Genomic DNA, 21,109 nt, shown 5'->3' on the forward strand with positions numbered 1-21,109 from the left:
TCACCTCCAGCCTATATACATTATTGCAGAGGCACCCGGGCCATTATCTACTGCTCCAGGAGTGCCAGGTCGCCCCAACTATATACATGCGAACCAGCCGGTTTGCTAAAGGACCGAGGCACCCATACCCCATTTTATTTAGGATCTCTAGCCCACACTCTGCTGAGTATTCCAATCTTCATCTACCTGCATCAGCATGGAACCATCACAGCATACAGCTGGTACTAAAGGGATTACAATTACACCCACAGGAGAAACCCTCAACATTTCAGAGGATGAGGCATTGCAAATCTTATTCGCTGAGGAGCCCAATCTGGAAGTGGAAGCCGAGGATATCTATAACACCTTGTTTAAATTAAGACGACGTGAAACAGATTATCAACTGCACGGCCAATCATTGTCGGATTATTATAGAAAAAAATACATGCCGCGAGGATTCCATGTCCGCAACATCCCCACCATCGGCAGGTCAAGTCCGGAATTCTGCAGGCGTTGGGTAGCTGTACTCAACAAATGCAGCCTGGACTTGATGCTGCTGGTGGTGGAGGAAACAGGTAAAGAACTGAAAAACACCCGGAGCAAAATAGAGCAATTCAAGCTGACACATGCTGACACCCTGGCCTCACCAGAATTTGACTCATGGACGGTCAAATTGAAACAACAATGTGACAACTATCGACGCGATCTGATGCGATTCAAGCGGACCAAACTGGCCACAGTGGTAACAGATTATGAGACCAACTAGGTCTACAGGTGGCTCACAGGCAGTGAACCACAGCCACGCAACTTCAGAGCACAACCTAGACGCAGCTGGCGATCGCGCAAACCCAACCCTCACCATCAGCCAGGGTCATCACAATCAGATAGCGATTTCGTCCCAGTCGACTCCGATGAAGCCACTACCAGTAGACGTCCCCCTTTAGGGGTTACTACAAGGAGAGGTCCTACAGCAAAAGAACCCGTCGTGGCGGCCAGAGGGAGAGGATCTTCAAAAAGGCCAGGCCCAAAATAAATGCCATTTTCAATCTATCAGACAGGCCGCTTACCTCTGATGAGGAACACATCTTGGAAAAAGGCCTCTCTTTCATTCCTACAAACTAACATGATCCATTTAAATGGCAATTAGATATCCATAAGATGAATCGTAAACTACGGCTCAAAGAACACTTTCAGAATATGGAGCCCCCCAATTTAAAGCACCCCAATCGAGCAATTCATCCGAACACACAGTCAATCTACATTTGACCCAATATCGCAAAACTCGTCCATTAAAACATATACCCGGCTACTCGATGCGTCGATGGAGAGGTTTAAAGCAGCCCCCACAGCATTTCATTCCAACTTAACCAAAGGAGAAACCAAAGCACTTATAAACCTCAGCGACGACCACAGTATCGTTATATGCCCCGCCGACAAAGGTGGGGGTATCGTGGTTCAGAATTTAAGCACATACAAATCAGAAATTCAACGCCAGTTAGGAGACGGCACTACTTAATAAAAAACTGTATCATGACCCCACCAATACATATCAAAAGGAGCTGACCAATCTGCTCAAAGAAGCGGTGGACAAAAAATTAATCGACACCAAACTTAAAGATTCCTTACACACTGCTTATCCAATCTTGCCGATCCTCTACAGCGTCCCGAAAATTCACAAAAACGCTACGCTTCCACCAGGACGTCCAATTATATCTGCTCGAGGCAGCTTATTCCAACTAGTCTCCCAATTACTTGATGTATTAATCCAACCACATGTGGTGGTTCAAGACACCCACCTCCTGGACACAACGAGTTTCTTAAACCGGTTAAAACAACTCCCAGAACTCACAAAATCAACAATAATGTGTACAATGGACGTTACATCTCTATACACCTCCATCCCCCATGACCAAGGGCTCTTGGCCATGAAAGATTTCCTTGATTCCCTGGGCTCTGAGTTCACATTCGATAAATTACTGTATCTACAACTCCTTGAACTGGTCCTCAGACGCAATTACTTCCGTTTTGATGGCCAGATCTATCTTGAACTCGCCGGGTGTGCCATGGGATCGGCCGTGGCACCGGCTTACGCGAATGTATTCATGATCGCACAAGAACGTATCTTTTTTACAGAACAAATCACTAACTGCAACATCATACTTCTGTGTCGATTCATCGATGATCTGTTCATGCTGTGGCAGGGCACGTCAGATCAATTCACCAACCTTATGACAGAAATTAACTCAATGCCCGGACCAATCAAGTTCACGTACACATGGAGCAATAAATTAATCAACTTTCTGGACGTAACGATCACCCTAAACAGTGGGATCATTAACACCACAGTCTTTTACAAAAGCACAGATCGCAATACACTTTTGCTTTCAAGCAGCCATCATCCCCCTCCGTTGAAAAAGGGATTGGCTTTTTCACAAATGCTCAGAGTGGCACGAATTTGCAGTGATGCAGAATCCCTTCCAGCCCAACTGGATACCATTATCAAAAAATTTCATGAAAGAGGCTATCACCTTGCCACACTACAAGCATCCAAACAAATAGTCCTTGGACTAAACCGAGACAATCTGTTGGTACCCAGAAGCACTAAAAAAGACAACACAAAAGTGTTCCCATGGTCCACCACTTTTGACACCAATAGTAGCCTCATCCCTACCGCCAGCAAAGCATTGTGGCCAATATTGGCGACAGACCCCAAACTGCCATGTTTCTCTAAAGTACGTCCTATGACGTGTTATAAAAGAGGCCGCAACCTCAAAGACCTACTGGTGCACACGGACATCACGGGCTTCGATGATAACAGACCAGCTACCCGTCAAACGAAGGCCCCAGGATGCTACAAATGCATCAAATGCACAACCTGTAACTATTTGGTCCAAAGCACCTCTTTTAAACACCCACATAGCACCAAAATGTATCACATCAGGCATGTCCTCACATGCAGTACACGATACACGGTGTACATCATCATATGCCCTTGCAGACTATATTACGTCGGCATGTCAACCCGAAAATTCAAGGAGAGGATGGCGGCCCTGGAAAAAAAGCCGATGGAACAACCGGTGGCCGTTCACTTTCGTGATAAAGGACATACATTGGCCTCACTGCGCTACTACATCATAGACCACATATCACCAATGCCCAGAGGAGGGGATCGCCAAAAGGCACTATTACGCCTAGAAGCACGCTGGATATACAGACTAAACACCGTCTCGCCCAATGGACTTAACGAACGTATCATGTGAAATACATTGACATGACTAGATGGGGCAATAATTGCTCTCTATAAGGGAAGATGCCCCAATTCCCTGAGTAATGTCTTTACCAAGTTAGCAAGTGTTTTAGTGACCTGACAAGGTAGCCAATATATTCAGCCCATATATTCATCCAATTATTAGTCCCTTTCCATAAAGTATGCTAAATTGGTTCTAAATGATTAATATATAACTGCATAGTGCAAAACCTGCAAATGCAGATTAGCACAAAAATGTTTGTCTTTTCTTAGAAATATGACACATAATTTGAGCCAGTACCAGCGCAATGCAGCGCGGTATTTCTTGCATAGCATGAATGCATTAACTCTTTATTCCCTGCAGAGTGTTTTTATATCTGTGCATGTATGTTTGTTTATTTTTCACAGCACGCATTAGTATCACTGTAATGCGCCCCTCCGCACAAAACCCACGCTCCAGCGTCCTGTAGCCTACCAACAGCCGGACATCACGCCAACCTGTTTGCTTGGCAACGGGTTTAGCGTGTAGACGGCTGCTAGGAGACGTCATACCCCGGAAGTGACCCGCGCTCTGCATCTGGCAGACGGCGGGATTCAGCCTGGGATAGACGGCTGACGCAGCGTGGTAGGAGGAGGCGCCCTAAACTCATTTCACAGATATAAGGTAGAACCCTAAGTTTGTATTGTTATTATGCTGTCTGCCTGAGGAAGGGGAGAATGTCCCCGAAACTGTTGCACAAATAAATATTGCACCTGTACCAAGTCCCGGAGTGCCACGCTGGTGTTTATTCTCCACGGAGCTCTATTCACCTCCAGCCTATATATATATATTATAGCTATGCAAGACACACACCAATACCAACAAAGCTACTTAGTCCACAATGTGCCAATCATGAGGACAACGTTGATCGAATGGAGAAGTGAGAATTTTGAAGACCAAAATCGAAGTTGATAGAGCAGCAATATTAGAATTGGCAGGCAGATGTTATGAAAATCCACAATGTCCCACGTTTCCTTAGAGTCCAGTGCTCTACACTCCAATTACTTATGTTAATAATGACATTGGGCATCTTTCATGTTCTTCTATATTGCCATTGTATCATCTTGAAATGCAGGGTTAGGTTTAGAGGAATAATATTGTGCTCTACAAAAAGTCAGTTGGACAAAGAAAAATGAACAGGAGGAGCCAAAGAAAGATACAGGTAATTTCTGTAGCACCAGACAAACGAATCAAGGGCCAGGTTAGTCCTGCATTTCATTGATTCAAAACCATCTTTTGAATATTGCAACCTTCTAGAAAATAGATTGGAGCCACTGTCAGCCAGCCTGCCCGCCCACCAGATCTCATGAGCTGGGGAGTGCTGGCGCAGGCTGGCGGATGGGGACACGAAAGCTGGTCACTCAATTGTGCGTCAGAAAGGAGGCGGGGATGGGGGACAGGGATCTTCCCTGCCCACCTCCACTTAAGGGAGACAGGCAGGGAGCAGGGAGTGGGTGAGACAGGCAGCGATGGAAGACGGCTGCAGGGGCCTCCGACAAAATGTCTCGTGCATGCTCGCACCATTCTGTCAGACCCCGGGAGCTCTCGGGGGACGGCACATGGCGATACAATCACAAAATGAGAGCGGCTCCATCTTTTTGATGTACTATTCACCGGATTGGCAAAATCAAAAGGCATACATTTTCATTCAGCTACAGGATGTGTCCTCACTTTGGGGTTTATTCTAGTTCATTCTTTCTGACAAAATCCTTCTTAGATGGACAAAACCATGTGCACTGCAGGGGGGCAGATGTAACATGTGCAGAGAGAATTAGATTTGGGTGAGTTTTTTTGTTTCTGTGCAGGGAAAATACTGACTGCATGATTTTACACTGCAATATAGATCTCACTTTGAAAAAAAAAACCCACCCAAATCTAATTCTCTCTGCACAAGTTACATCTGCCCCACCCGCAGTGCACATGGTTTTGTCCATCTAAGAAGGATTTTGTCAGAAAGAATGAACTAGAATAAACCCCATTATCTTGTATGGACATGGAGAGTGCACTAATATGGAAATACCCATTAATAGTTTTATTGTGATGTCCTAAATATTTACACAGATTTCACCAATGATTCTTTTGGTTCTCAGTTATAGCGACATTATTCTACTGTACCTTCCTGTTCCCTTTTTATCTCTACCATCTTATATTATAGCACACTAACTAGTTCAGTAAGGGTATATTCTCAGATATATATATATATATCGATAAACACTTCTATGTTCCAATTTGATTGTCTTCCTACAGATAATTATTTGATTTACACTTTCAAGACATATATAACTACTGTCCCCAACAGTGATCTCCTCCAGACTCAGGCTTGTTGTACATATGATATATCTTTCTGGGGTTTGTTTCTGTAGGAATCAGTTTGTGTCAGTAAGTATACACTTCAGTTGCAGTGGTAATTTGTTATAAAGACCAGTATTTCCTCCAAATGGTGTGAAATAGTTCAGAATACTGAAAACTTAGTATCCTAATGTTTCAACCACATGGATATTTATAAGGGGATGCAGTCAAAATCCCGACGGTCAAAATCCCGATAGGGTCAAAATCCCGATAGGGTCAAAATACTGACAAGATTAAAATCCCGACAAGGTCAAAATCCTGACATTTAAAATCCCGACAAGGACAAAATTCCGACATTTAAAATCCCAACACGGTCAAAATACCGTCATATAGAATGTACAGGTGAAACAGTCAACATGACCTTGGGTCAACAGGTCGCGAGGTCGACATGTTTTTTTTCACTGTTTTTTGACCTGACATGTGCCGACAGGCGGTATTTCATGCTCTACCACCCACTAGGGCGTGGTGGGCCAATAAAATAGTGTGCTGAGCGCAGCGAGGCACAGTGCCCGAAGCATCGCAAGTGAAGCGAGCGATGCGAGGGGCTGCGGTTCACTTCCAATTGTGTCCATGTCGACCGTGTCGACATTCGGGTAAAAAAACAGTGAAAAACCATGTCGACCTCACGACCTGTCAACACAAAGTCATGTTGACTGTTTCACCTGTACATTCTATATGTCAGTATTTTGACCTTGTCGGGATTTAAAATGTCGGAATTTTGTCCTTGTCGGGATTTTGACCATTGGGATTTTATACCGAATCCTTTAGAAGGATGCACAATTGGTTTGCATTACAGTACATCAAGCCTTACATTTTCTCAACTCTTATTAAAATTTCTCTCTTCCATATTTACCCATGAGATTTCCCCACAATGCCCCACAGGGAACATATTTATTTTTAACAAAGTGTCCATATTTCTATTTTTTTTAAATATCCTTTTAAAGTCAAAAATAAAATTCTAGCCTCCCATACTTCACTGCTTCCTCCTTCGTTATGGTTTAATGGTTTCCTTAGAATAAGTATGTGACAGTTGGTGCAGGAGTTCCTCATCCCCTGTTCACAATGCCCATGACCACTTTTTAGTCTTTTAAAACTCCGGATCATATATCTAGATAGTGAGTTGCCATGTCATTTCACACTGTATTAATTTGCATATTTTTGTTCCCCTGATTTGCTCCCACCCCATTTTTGTTTCTGTACTATCCTTCCCAATCTTTGTGAAAAAATACTCAATAAAATTATTGATGAGTATAAAATCTAAAATCATAACTGTACTAATGATAAATAGTAAAATTAAAAAAGTTCATAGAATAAAAGTACAGTAAATGAAAAATGTAATATTTCTACTCCACTAATTTCAGATTTAATTCAATCTTCGTCAGGTAACTGGGGAGGGAATGAGAAGTCTCCAATATATATAGTGAGAGTAATCATGACTGACACATTGTTTAATTAGTGAAGAAAATCAATTTCAGCAGATTATAAAGATTAATTACATGTTATATAGACATAAAAAACACAAACTAATGTCCTAGTTTAGAACATGCTAAAAATAATCATTAATCAGAAATAAAAATGCTTTTATTAGTTTAGACATTTTTTATTATGGAGATCATAATCAACATAATATGTAAATAACAGAATGCCTCTGCACATTACATTGTTAGTATAAGAATGCATTGGGTGCAAACCATCTGATTAATGTGAAGTGAATTGGATATTTGTATTGTTGATCTTGGCATTGTGATGGATCCTTACAGCAGGACTGCTATCAGAAATTGTGTGGCCCGGGATGGTGAAAATAAGCAGGGCCCCCTTCCTCTTCTGGAACCCCCTGTGTGTCAGAGACCTCTGGTATCCACAGCACTGACCACACTACTCAACCTCCACATTTCTTCATGGGAAATGTTGACTTATACTTTATAGACTCCAATCCTGGGCCTCCTTTCTGTTTGGGTCCCCTTTTTATCTGGGCCTGGAACTGGAGTCCCTGCAGTACCCCCATGATGGCTGCCCTGCCTTACAGTACCTATACCCTTTAGAAACTCTTTAGGCTTAGCAGAAAGTAGCCTGAAGAATCTGGTCAAAGCCACGCAGATATTGACCTCCCCAAATCATGGCTAGTGGTCTACCTATCCTGTTTCCCAGTGGCATAACTAGGGCTCCGCAGCCCTCGCAGTGGTGGTGGGGGGAGCCGGCACCACAGGGACGCAGGAGCCCCACTGATGTATGTGGGATAGATGTTAGGGGACTCAGCAGGGCCAAACCATTCGCCCATTACTACGGGTAAATGGCTGAGAGCAATAAATTGTGGTGGGCACCAGGAAGCTATGATGAGTAATGTCAGCTGTCAGTCAATTGGAACTCATACCAGGAGCCAATCGTCAGCAGTTTGGCCATAGCCACATTTCAAATGCTGCCAGCGCTATTCATTTTCACTGTGATTAGGACAATATTAAGAGCCATCGCAGGTGCGTACTCAGGTGGTGACACGCTGCCCCCCAGCATCTGTGCCCTTAGTTTAAGGAAGGCAATTGACACTCTGGCTGCTGCCCACGGGAGAACACCAAGAGATCCGTCAGAGTTGTCTGCCAGCCTGCTATAGGAGGAGCAGCAGCAGCAGCCGGGGTCTCCAGATCGGAATAGGAGCAGCACCTGTGGAATCACTGTACAGCAGCACTGAAGCCGGCAACTGCCTGAGTCACCCGGTCTCCCAACAGAAGTCCTAAGCACTGAGCTGACCTCTTCTCTGTACCTGCAGCCAGCATAAATCTGCACTCCCAACTTGCATGCATTCTCATCCGCAGATTCAGGGGGGGGGGGGGGGGGGGCGCGAGGAGGGGGCCGCAGAAAATATTTTGGCGGAGGGGAGCAACATTTATAGTTACGCCCCGGCTGTTTCCTGAATGCTTTGTGAATGCCGGGTTGTTACTGTTGTAGCACTATCAGCAGAGGCCAACCTGGATTAAGCCGCAGTGTGTACCTGCCCTGGTCATGGAGGAGAGGCTGCCGTACCGGTGCCTTAGTGAGGTGAAAGCGGAGGGGACACCGGTCTGCTCCCTGGCAAACAAGTTTGATGAGCTGTCCCTCCTCATGGGAAGCAAAAGGTCGGCATTGCAGGATCATCTGACCTATGCTTCACAGAGACGTGGCTGGGTGACCACATTGCTGAATCTCTGGTGTCCCTGCCAGGATTTGGTCTCTACAGAACTGATCGCTCCAAGGTTCTCTCAGGGAAAACAAAGGGCGGAGGCATCTGCTTCTACATCAATGATAGATGCTGCAACAATGTCACGATCCTAGGAAAATCATGCAGTCCTCACCTGGAGATGCTATGTATCAACTGTAAACCCTTCTCCCCCCCCCCGGGAATTTGCCTCAATTGTCCTAGTGGGAGTGTACATCCCCCATTGCCTGTGCAAAGGAAACCCTGCACCACCTGCCACCTTCATATGTGACATGGAGCAAAAACACCCGGACTCTCTGTTCATAGTGCTGGGTGACTTCAACAGAACTAACCTAAGCCAGGAGCTACCCAATTTCAAACAACAAGTCACATGCCACACCAGGGAAGGGCGTACCCTTGACCACTGCTACACCACCCTTAAGTCTGCCTTCCGGTCAATACCCCAAGCTGCACTTGGACTAACTGATCACTGCCACGTCCACCTACTCCCTACCTATACACAAAAGTTGAGAGCGGCTAAGCCTGTCCTCAAGACAGTTAAGAAATGGACAAACAAGGCTAAGCTGAAACTCGACTCCTGCCTCGACTGCACGGACTGGAGGGTCTTTGAAGCCTCAGCAACTGACCTGAATGACCTGATTGACACCGTCACATCCTACATAAGCTACTGTGAGGAAATGTGTATACCCACCAAGACTTACTGCATCTTCAAGCCTTGGTTCAACGCCATGCTCAGACAACTCCGCCAAGTCAAAGAGGAGGTCTACAGCAGTTGTGAAAGAGCACAATACAACTGAGCCAGGAACTCCCTAACAAAAGAAATCTGGCTAACAAAGAAGCGGTTCTCTGACAAGCTGAAAAATGACCTGTCCACTAATGCCCTGCATCTGTGTGGAAAGAAATGCAATCTATAACCAGCTACTGGAAAATACCCAAACCCACTGCCATGTACCAAGACCTAGCTGAAAAACTAAAGAACTTCTATTGCAGGTTTGGAAAAGTAGTCACCTGTGAACCAAACCATACCCTCTGTGCTGCCCAAAATGTCGACAGCCAACTCCAGTCACTTCAGGTCACCCAAGTAGAGGTAGAGGAGATGTTCAAGAGGGCCAAACCAAGGAAAGCATCAGGTCCTGACAGGGTGTCACCATCTGCCCTGAGAGTATGTGCAGGTCAACTTGCCCCCATATTCACCAGGATCTTCAACAAATCACTAGAGCTACACAAGGTTCCCTTCTACCTCAAAAGCTCCACTATTGTTCAGGTCCCAAGAAATCCACTATTACAAATCTGAATGACTACCGGCCGATAGCTCTGACAACTGTGATCATGAAAACATTTTAGCGCCTGGTACTGAACCACCTGAAACCTGTGACTGGCCACAAGCTAGATCCCCTCCAGTTCACCTACCAATTGAATGGATGTGTTGAGGACGCAGTCAACCTGGGCCTCCACTAAATTCTACAGCACCTGGATATGCCTGGTACCTATGCAAGGGTCCTGTTTGTCGACTTCAGCTCGGCTTTCACTACAATCATCCCCAACATCCTCCACCCCAGTCTGTTGGTGGGTATCCGGACTATTTGTCTACAACAAGAAGATAGAAAGCCATTAGGTCGACACCATTAGTTTGACAACTCAATAGGTCGACATGCTTTTAGGTCGACATACCATTAGGTCCACATACCATTAGGTCGACATGTCATTAGGTCGACATGCCGTTAGGTCGACACTGCCATTAGGTCGACAGTGTCTAGGTCGACAGTCAAAAGGTCGACATGGTTTTTTTCACCGCTCTACAGCCCTTTCACGGAAGCATAGGTCCACTTTAATACATAGCGAGATAAGGTCGTCTAGACCAGACGGTAAGTCTCTGGTAACGAGTTCATCCTTAATACGGTCGGATAGACCATGCCAGAAAGCTGCGTATAAGGCCCCATCACACCAGGAGAGTTCAGACGCCAGAATCTGGAATTGGACCAGATATTGCCCAACGGAACGGGATCCCTGTCTGAGACGGAGGAGTTCAGTGGAGGCAGATGCTGATCGCCCAGGCTCATCAAAGATGCGCTGGAATGTTGTCACAAAGTTCTTGGCGGAACATCGAATGGACCAGAGTCCTGGAGCTAGGGTTAGAGTGCTGGGCCGTGGATGCAGGATCGCAGGAGATGGAATGCCTGGAACTTCACAGGAGATGGAATGCCTAGAGTACACTGCAGAAATGGAGATGACATGCACCAGCAGGAAAACACTTGTGGAGACAAGGACAGCTGAACACACACTGGAGACAACTGAAGCACTAGCAATGAATCTGAGAGCTTCCAGCATACTTATACCCACTGGGTGGCCAGGATTGGCCGGGCTGGTATGACTGGGAGATCAGATCATTCAGGATAGGCTAATGCAGACATGTGACTGGGAAAACATGGCAGCCCCCATGTCAGGCTATGGCGGGAAAGAGTGTTTGTATCCACCATGCTTGTGGCCGGGAGCAATGGCGGCGGACAGACGGATTGCCGTGCACTGGATACTGTCTCTGTGGGTGAGGAGAGCGGTGCGCCGCGCAGCCGCAGACTCAGCAGCGCTGAGAGGACTGGAGGATGACAGCGATGATGGCGCACGGGCCGTGCTATTTTTCAGCAGGAACCAGCAGGAACTCAGTTCCTGAACCTCTAATTAAATATGACATCACCAGGAACTGAAAATCTACTTTCCATAAGATAAGTTGTATTTTAAAGTCAACTGTGAGTGCCTTTGCTTCTAAATACAATATATAGATCTATCTCTACCTCCCTCTCTCTATTATATGTATATTTTTTTATTTAATTGATCCCCCCCAGACCTGGAGTTCCTGGACCTATTTTTCCAGAATAATAATACTGCGCACGGCAGACAGGACGCCGGCTGGGATGACATCTGAACCGCAAGCTGAGCCTGCGGAGGCACTTAGCCGGTAAGATAGCCTGTCTTAATACCCGGATCGTGACAGTGAGCTAATATAAAATGTATTGCTTGGCGAATCATAAAGAGGGGTTATCTCATTCCCTAGAGTACTTGTTGTATAACAACAATGACATTAGAACAAAGGTCACCAAGTTGTCTAAGTACTCTATTTGTTTCTTGGGACAATTTATGCTTAGACTTATAACTTTTTCAATAGTTTTTGTCATTTTATTTTATCTTTTAAATTCTGCACTGTTTTATTATAAAAACTCAATTTAAGAGCTTCATAATTCTCTACAATAAATTTTACCAGAAGTGTATTGACTTAATTATTGTGACCTCAAAATTGTTAACCTTACAGATCGTTTTCTTTTTATATGAACATAACAAACTTAGTTTTTACATTTTTTTTGCCGTTAAAGCATTTTGTTACACACAATAAGTATCATCATACCAGATATTAAACGTTGCTAAGATACAAGGATGAGTTTCATTTTTCCATCCATAACAACATAAAAAAAATAATATATATTGTTTTAATGAATACAAAGTAAGCATATTTCTATTTGATACATTTCTGTAATTCTTTACATGGTTTCTAGCATAGAGTCGGTTTTAATTTAATAAATGTGATGGTATTGTGTTAATCTAAAACATATTTATAAACACGTGTAAAATATTTATACCTCAGAGATACAGAAAATATATATATATTAAAAAAACTCTGAAACCTATAAAGCAAAAAAAAGAACTACAATAAACTATACAAAGCAATAAGCATTCTGTAAATGGCAATCTATGTAAAGAGTGCTCAATTTACTCTAATGGTTATTTCAATTTACTCTAATGCTTATTTCAATGTGTGTGCTCTTCTTAATCTGTCTTAAATTTCTACTTGATTTGAGATTGAGTCTTTTTCCTCTCAAATTGCCTTTTGTATTCTGGTTATGTGTACCTTTCTATTATGTGTACCTTTCTAACAATTACCTCCCTTTTATAGAATCACTTTACTGTCTCTATTTGGGATGTGTTAAGCAATGCTAGGCAGGTATACACTTTGACAAATGATCCTAGCGACTAGACTATTTTCAACCACAAGAACATCCGATTTCAAGCCTAAACACTATAATTGTTTTACCTTAAGAACAAAAAGTAAGAAGAATCGTAATACTGTATTTGCCATTGCAGTGTTGATCTTTTTGTAGAGTTCAGCATTTCGTATAACAGTGGCTGGGGGGGGGGGGAGCGGCTGCATATTGATCCCTGTCCCCCCTATGGAGTTTTTAAAAATAAATCAGAGAGCAGCAGCACCATCACCTGTAACAAAGTCAGCAGTCATTGGGACAGCCGATCCACTGGGTATATTGCAGCCAGTGCAAGACACCCACTTCTTCAGATGATCCACTCTCTTAGTTGCTGCATTCCAACTGCATGTGCATGTTTGGCGCTCCAAAATTGCACCAGTGGCACAGAATCTCTCTGGGATTGTGACAATTGCCACAGATGATACGTGTGGTGATTGGTGCAGCAACAATGAGTGTTGCTGCATCTGTAATTCAAACCCTGAGAAAGCGCTGCCCCTCCTTCACACAATGTTGCACCTCCTCCACACTCTGATGCTGTCTCTACCTTTCTTTCACTGATGCTTTCTCTTTCTCTCTCCCTCAATCTCTTCCTGTCTGTCTCTCTCTGACACTGACACCCTCTTCAGGTGCCCATACACGTACCGATTACCCGGTACTTTTGTGCTAAAATAGCATCGCATTGCATGCACAATGCATGCGCAACGATTCTATTTTAGCACAAAAAGTACCGGGTAATCGGTACATGTATGGGCACCTTTAGTATCATACTCAGTGGCGTAACGATGGGTTTGCTGCAGGCTTTGGGTGAAAGGGTGAAGTCCCAGTGCTTAGTATTTCCAGGTTTCTACATTTTAACTACCCCCCCCCCCCCCCCAAAAAAAAAAAATGAGTGGATGTATCAAAATTGTACATTTGTTTAGTTCTGCATCAGTTTTATTTTCAGTAAATAAACCAAAAATCATGAACACCTCTTCTAAATGTACGCTTAGATATTACCAGAGAATGATTTGTTGGCAAGCATTTCAATCTCTTTAAGCTATTCCCTGATTATTGTCCGAAAGAGTACTTTGGAAAAGACTAAAAACCGAACTGATCACTAGGCAGACGAGAACAATATTTCACTGTTCTTTCAAGTGTACAAGTTAAACCTCAGCTTATCTGTATGCTATCATAAAAAATAAAAAAAATAAAAACATTTTGTTTCCTGTAAAATATAAATGTGTGCAACTGATGTAAATAGCCTCTGCTAGATTTTCCATGTGGCCAAACTGACTGGATCACTTCCTCCCATAGATGGGAACATTGAGCTTGGCTCAGTTCTCTTCTTTTCCTAGGGGCTAAAAGCAGACTAATTAGTAAAGTCAAAATTTAATTGACATTTAAAAAATCAAGTGCAGAAGAAACAGAGAAGTCATGCAGAAACAGGAACAGGCATTTGACTAACACTACTAGCATATACAGAAGGGGAATGTGACAAAATTATAGTTGGATATACTGTACACTAATAATGGTGATATGTGTCAGATAATAAACAAGTATAGTTTACAACTTTTTCCAAAATACAAATAGCTTAAAACTTGCCCCACACACAGATATACAGTAGTAGAAAAGGTGCTTATTGTATAAACTTGCAAAAGAGATTACAGATTCACATAAATCAATTAACATTCAAAAGCCTTAAAGTTTAAATAGAATATCAGGGGAAATAAAATTGTAAAGGTGTCCCAGCATCTTAACTTACTCTATATCTACTACTTAATATCTTCATATACTGTACAGTTATTCATCTTTACTTAAACAGCTCCATCATAAAATTATAATGCAGCATTTTATAGATAATGTCTACTCAGGGTTCAATATTTGTTATTCATGGTTAGATGGTCTTAATATAATTTCCCCTTTTAAGAGAGTTTAGCTGAATCTCCATACACTGGAGTAAAGGACACCATCTACCTGAATGGGTAAATGCATATAGGCATGATATGAAGGAGGAAAGGCAAAACTATCTGAGATGTGCACCTTGAGCAGGACTTTTTGTGTCACCAAAAGAGGCACTACAGGGATGCAAGGTCTGTTTAGTTTAGAGATGTGGACACGCCCAGTTTAATAAACCCATCATTTCAGCAACAGCTGTCCCCCCTGGAAAAGGTTTGCCAAGTTTTCTGAATCATAGCTAGCTACAAACATCAGACCTCCATATTTGTTGACTCTTCACATTATGAGAAGAGGCAAGAGGAAGAGGACAGTGAGGACAAAACAAGTTGCCAATAACATAAAGTGGCTAAGGCCTTGGCCTGGGTTTTATGCCTTTAATCTTGCTCCAGGATTACGGACCACATCTTCAGTTAACAGTCTCCCCTTATCCCACAATTGTCTGGATTGTACTCCAGTCTGTCTTCACCAGCTAACTTGTTAATTGCAAAAAAACTGCAGACAGGCAGCAGCATCCCTGGACTGGACTGGGCAGACAAAGAAAAGATGTGCAAGATAGAATTGTCATTGGGCCCTCCCACCCACCCTTATGTTGGACAGGGCATGCACAATTTAACAAACCAATCATTTTGGCGATGGTTACGGTATAGAAGATAGACAATGTCTAGGTCAACAGTCACTAGGTCGCCCACTAATGGTCGACATTGACTAGGTTGACACCGAAAAATGGTCAACGTACCTTAAGTCAACACAGGCTTATGGTCGCCTTAGGCAAGATCGACAGTCAAAAGTTTGGCATTAACTTTTTATAAATTTTTGGTGTCTTTGTAAACGTACGTAGACATAAACACCATATATATATATATATATATGTACTGCGTCCGCTCGAATGGCTCGCATTGCTCGCAATGTGTTGATCTTGGTGCCTTACTGCACTTGACAAACTATTAAATTCCCACTCTATACCAACTTGGATAGTAAAGTATGAAAAATCAACTTTGTTTTATAGAAAACACAAAAAAAATTACCTTTTCACTTGCCATAAGCAATAAGCTTGTGTCAACCTTTTAGCAGTTACAACCTAAGGTATGTATACCCTTTTAAAGTATCAACCTATTTACTGTGGTCAACCTAGATTTGTCTATCCACTGACTGTATACCTTCAGCGACAGGGTCTTTCACACGACTGGCTAAAATGCTAAATTGATTTGTTTAGGCCCCCACAAAAAAAGAAGCAATTAATCCAGTGGCGTAACTATAGAGGGTGCAGGGGTTGTAGCTGCTATGGGGCCTGACCATTTTGGGGGGCCCGCTGTCCCAGCAAGCACCCCTGCACCCTGTTATTCAGCTATTTTTTTTTTTTTATCAGACAAGCTTCTGGAGGCAACATCCACCCATCGCCAGCATGATAGAGGAGCCTGCGGCAGAAACAGGAAGTCATTCCCCATCCCCTCTACACCGCCAGCATCATAGAGGAGCTGACCTGCGCTGCTGCAGAAACAGGAAGTCGGCCCCCCTCCACCACCAACTGCACGAAGTGCCACGCCACCGACATCACCTTGAGCTGCAGCTGCCAGCCGAGGCCCCCCTTCTGACCACAAGACTGAAGCACTCTGCCTGGCCCCCAGTAGCCAGCAACATAAGGAGTTTGTAGAATGGCAAACCACAACACAAATTGGCCTGCAGTAAGTTGGGGGGGGGGGGAGAGAAAAGCTGCACTGTATGTATGTGAGCTGCACAGTATGTATGTATATATGTATGTATGTATGTATGTATGTATGTGAGCTGCACTGAATGTATGTATGTATGAGCTGCACAGTAAGTACATATGTATGTTTGTGAGCTGCACTGTGTGTATGCATGTATGCATGAGCAGCACAGTATGCAGCCATGTATGTATGTATGTATGTATGTATGTGAGTGGCACAGTATGTACAGATGGAACCCTCCTCATCTACCCCTTAAATCCCCTACTGTATTGTATTGCTGCTGAAAACTATAGGATAGCCATGGCTAACCATGGTGAGCCACGACCTAAGGAAGATAGTTGAGAGGAGCTCCATCTGTATGTATGAGAGCAGCACAATATGTATGTATGAGAGCGGCACATTATGTATTTATGTATGTACTGTATGAGAGTGGCACAATATGTATGAAAACAGCACAGTATGTGTATATGTATGTATGTACAGTATGTATGTATGTATGTATGTATGTATGTATGTATGTACAGTATGAATGAAAGTAGAAATGTAGCGGAGCTCTCATACGTACGTATGTACATACATAGAAAGAAGGAAATGTAAATATCAGAGTGATAAAATAAATAAAGAGTCCTGCCGCTATGTGGCAGGAGCACCTATACAGTCCTGGTGACACCCACCCTCAACCCCACCTCTGCCAGCCACTGCCTGGAACCTACACAGTTTTAATACAAGATAACGGTATAGTGTGTTGTTTTGTGGGCTGGTGTCAAAACAATAGTCACTCTGGAAATCTCTGGAGATGGGGGGCCCTTAAAAAAATTGCTATGGGGCCCACAAAGTTTTAGTTACGCCCTTAAATTAATCTTTCCTTGCACAAACTGGCTCTACAGAGGCAAGATGTCCTCCTCATCCTCCGATTCCTCACCCACTTCAGTGTTTACATCCTCACCCTCACAAACTGGCTACATCTGTATACCACACGCCATAATGCCCATTACACATGATACCACTCACCATAATGCCTATAACATATTATACCACACACCATAATGTCCATTAAATATTATACCACCCAGCATAATGCCTATTACATTTTATGCTACATAGATGCTGCTTTTATACTTGCTCTTTGCCAGAGGTTGTATGCTCATTGCCAGGGGTTACATGCTCATTGCCAGAGGTTTCTTGCTCAATGACAGGAGTTATATACTTCTTGCCAGGGGTTTCATGCTTGTTGCCATGGGGAATTATATGCTTGTTGACCAGGGTGATCACATGCTCATTGCCTACAGAGAGTTAACATGCTTGTTGCCTGGGGGGTTAAATGCTCATTGCTCAGCAGTAAGTGCACAGCACTTCTGCCTCCTTCAGCCTCCCGCCCCAGCACTGGCTCATGTCACTCTTTGGAAGTGGTGGCCGGTTGCTGCATGTCCCACCCCTAGGCAGAACACAGCTCCCCATCTCTCCTGCCCATGGAGGAATACACGCCAGCTCCCTGCAGGCCTGGCGCCATCCTGCCCACAGCTCCTTCACTCCTCTATATCGGCACCCCTCCATTCTGGCGCCTCTGATGGCAGACTTATACAGCAGCACAGCTGGACTTATATGATCATGAATTTCCAGTAGGCTAGAGTTTTGGAGATCTGAATGCGCTCATCTCTAATTTACTTTAATGATTTTTTGCTTACTATGGGACCCTAATACTGTGCCAGAGTTTACTATGCATCTTCAAAACACACCGATAATGTCTGCCACTCAATTTTTCCAGTGTAACTATTAGGGTGGCAGAGATATGTATATTCTGAGAATTGCACATGAGGAGAGGGCCCTGCTCGTATGAGCTTTCATTCAATAGGAGACAGGCAGGAGTGACACAGAAGGGGCAGAAATGAGCATAAACAAAGGATAGAATGAGAGATGGCTGGGTATAATGAAAAAGTGGGTCTTGAGAGCCCAAATTAAGTTTTGCAGAGAGGTGAATAGTCTGAAACTGAGGTGTAGAGAATTCCAGAAATAAAGAGCAAAACAGTTAAAAACTTAGAGGCAGAAATGCAAAGTAAGCAGTTGGCAGGAGAGGCAGTATGCATTTGTGGAGCAAAGAGAGCTGGAGGGAGTGTAAAGGGTGATATGGTAAGATATGCTGGTGGGGAGGAATGGGTGATGGCTTTCTAAGTGAGTGTGAGGAGCTTGATTTTTGTTCTGGAGGGAAAGGGTAGCCAGTGTAGGGAGAAGGGAGGTGGACATACAGTAATATGTTTGGTGAGGAAGATGAACCGGGCAGCAGCATTTAGGATAGATTGGAGTGGAGAGAGGCCAGAAAGGAGGAGATTACAGTAGTCCAATCTGGAGACGACTATTAAGTGGATGAGGGTCTTTGTAACATCCTGGGTGAGTAAAGATCGGGTCTGATGCTGAAGATATTTTTCAGGTGGAAACAACAGGCCTATAAGAGATGTAGAATATGTGGTTTAATGGAGAGGGAGGAATCAAGAATAACACCAAGGCAGCATACTTGAGGGCTAGAGGAGATAGTTGTTCCATCAATATATAGTGAAATTGAGGCTATAGGGAGGTTGGGAAGACGATCAGCCCAGTCTTAGACATGTTAAGTTTAAGAGTGTGGGGAAAACCAAGAAGATTTTGAAATATAAGTGAGGAGGGAGAAGAGAGATCACGAGATCAGCATAGAGGTGATAATGGAAGTTGAATGAGCGAATGAGCCCACCTAGAGAGGATATATAGAGAGGAAAGAAGAAGACCAATAACAGAGCCTTGGGGGACACCTACTGTCAGTAGAAGTGCAGGGGAGGTGGAGTCATGAGAGAAGACAGAGAAAGAAACATCAGAGAGGTAGGAAGATAGCCAAGAGACAGAGGTATCATGCTAAACACGGGAGCAAATGATTTGGAGAAGATGAGGGTGGTCTACAGTGTCAAAAGCAGCAGATAGGCCTAGAAGAATAAGTAGAGAGTGTGGCCCTTAGATTTTACAGCATGAAGATCATTGCAGACTTTTGTGAGTGCAGTTTCAGTAGAGTGGTGAGGATGTAAATATATATATATATATATATATATATATACAGTCCAGAACGGATGTCACTCAGAGATTTACTTAATAAGCAAAGAATACGCGACAACTGTATGTGGTCAACGTTTCAGGGGATTAGCCCTTTTATCAAGACCTGAATAAACAGAGTGAAACAACCAATATATATAGAAGATACAAAACTTACATAATCCAGTGCGCCCATCACCGTGATCGCAGCCCGTACGGGTCCGGTGACGTCATCACTGCGCACCCGCAGTGACAGAACGGCACCTCCCCCGGGGGCGCGGTTACCGACGTGTCTCCCAAGTTGTTATGGCAACCGTAGTAGTGTACAAAAACACTGTGCGTATTCCCCCATTGAGAGAAATCCTGCCGGCGTCAAACTGCAACAGCGGTGACTGCCGTAACTCGTCAGGGTACTGCATCTTTGGTAATAACGCCAACACTGTAGGAAAACACAGAGGGTTCATCAGTTAAAAACACCTGATGAACCCTCTGTGTTTTCCTACAGTGTTGGCGTTATTACCAAAGATGCAGTACCCTGACGAGTTACGGCAGTCACCGCTGTTGCAGTTTGACGCCGGCAGGATTTCTCTCAATGGGGGAATACGCACAGTGTTTTTGTACACTACTACGGTTGCCATAACAACTTGGGAGACACGTCGGCAACCGCGCCCCCGGGGGAGGTGCCGTTCTGTCACTGCGGGTGCGCAGTGATGACGTCACCGGACCCGTACGGGCTGCGATCACGGTGATGGGCGCACTGGATTATGTAAGTTTTGTATCTTCTATATATATTGGTTGTTTCACTCTGTTTATTCAGGTCTTGATAAAAGGGCTAATCCCCTGAAACGTTGACCACATACAGTTGTCGCGTATTCTTTGCTTATTAAGTAAATCTCCGAGTGACATCCGTTCTGGACTGTGTATTTATCTATTGGATGTGCACCGGAGTCAGTTGTGTTCTACACAGGAGTGCCGGTCTCCACTGTTTCGTATATATATATATATCAGTCCACTTAAGCGGCACTCACGGATATAACACGCTTAAACTCAGCTGGTTGTCATCAATGTTTCGAAATTATTTTATTTCGTCATCAGGATATAACACATACATTAAAATCACTCACCTTTATACCACCAGCACCCTAACACCCGCGAAAAAACTGCCGGCAAGGACGCTACCGGAAGTGCACGCCCACTAGTGACGTATGCAACTCCCGACGTCTGTTGCCTAGCTACACAAAAAATACAAACAACATTTATCCCACACAAAGTGCGGTTACTTCAAACAGTAGCTCCGGCAAAAACCTCAAGTTACGTCAGGGTGCTGCTGGCTTTTAAGGTTTACACAAGTTTATGCGTACCCAATTAATGTAAATGTTAAGCAAAACATCGAGACCATTTGCACAGTTTTTTATACATAACATGCTTTATAATATATCCCATGTTTGGCAACAAATACCCATAACATATCAACACCAATTGCATACAGGACCCAATGAAAACAACTATAGATGGACATTACAGATAGGATCCTAATATCTTATTCTATGTCCCTGCGGTAAGGGCTACGTGGGGAAGACCGACCGT

General features: G+C 43.8%; 1 protein-coding gene across 1 annotated transcript in view; it reads left to right on the plus strand.

The window, feature by feature from the left end:
* The window catches only part of LOC146060483 (uncharacterized), an 81,458-nt gene that overhangs the window by 20,354 nt on the left and 39,995 nt on the right, over positions 1-21,109 (plus strand). Inside the window, exon 4 of the mRNA XM_083173731.1 lies at positions 16,132-16,447. Coding sequence (XP_083029857.1) covers positions 16,132-16,416 — 285 coding nt within the window. The 3' untranslated portion in view covers positions 16,417-16,447. The remainder of the gene's footprint in view (positions 1-16,131; positions 16,448-21,109) is intronic.

This window comes from Crinia signifera, chromosome 1 (genome assembly GCF_055691185.1).
Source record: "Crinia signifera chromosome 1, ASM5569118v1, whole genome shotgun sequence".
Taxonomy (NCBI): Eukaryota; Metazoa; Chordata; class Amphibia; order Anura; family Myobatrachidae; genus Crinia; species Crinia signifera.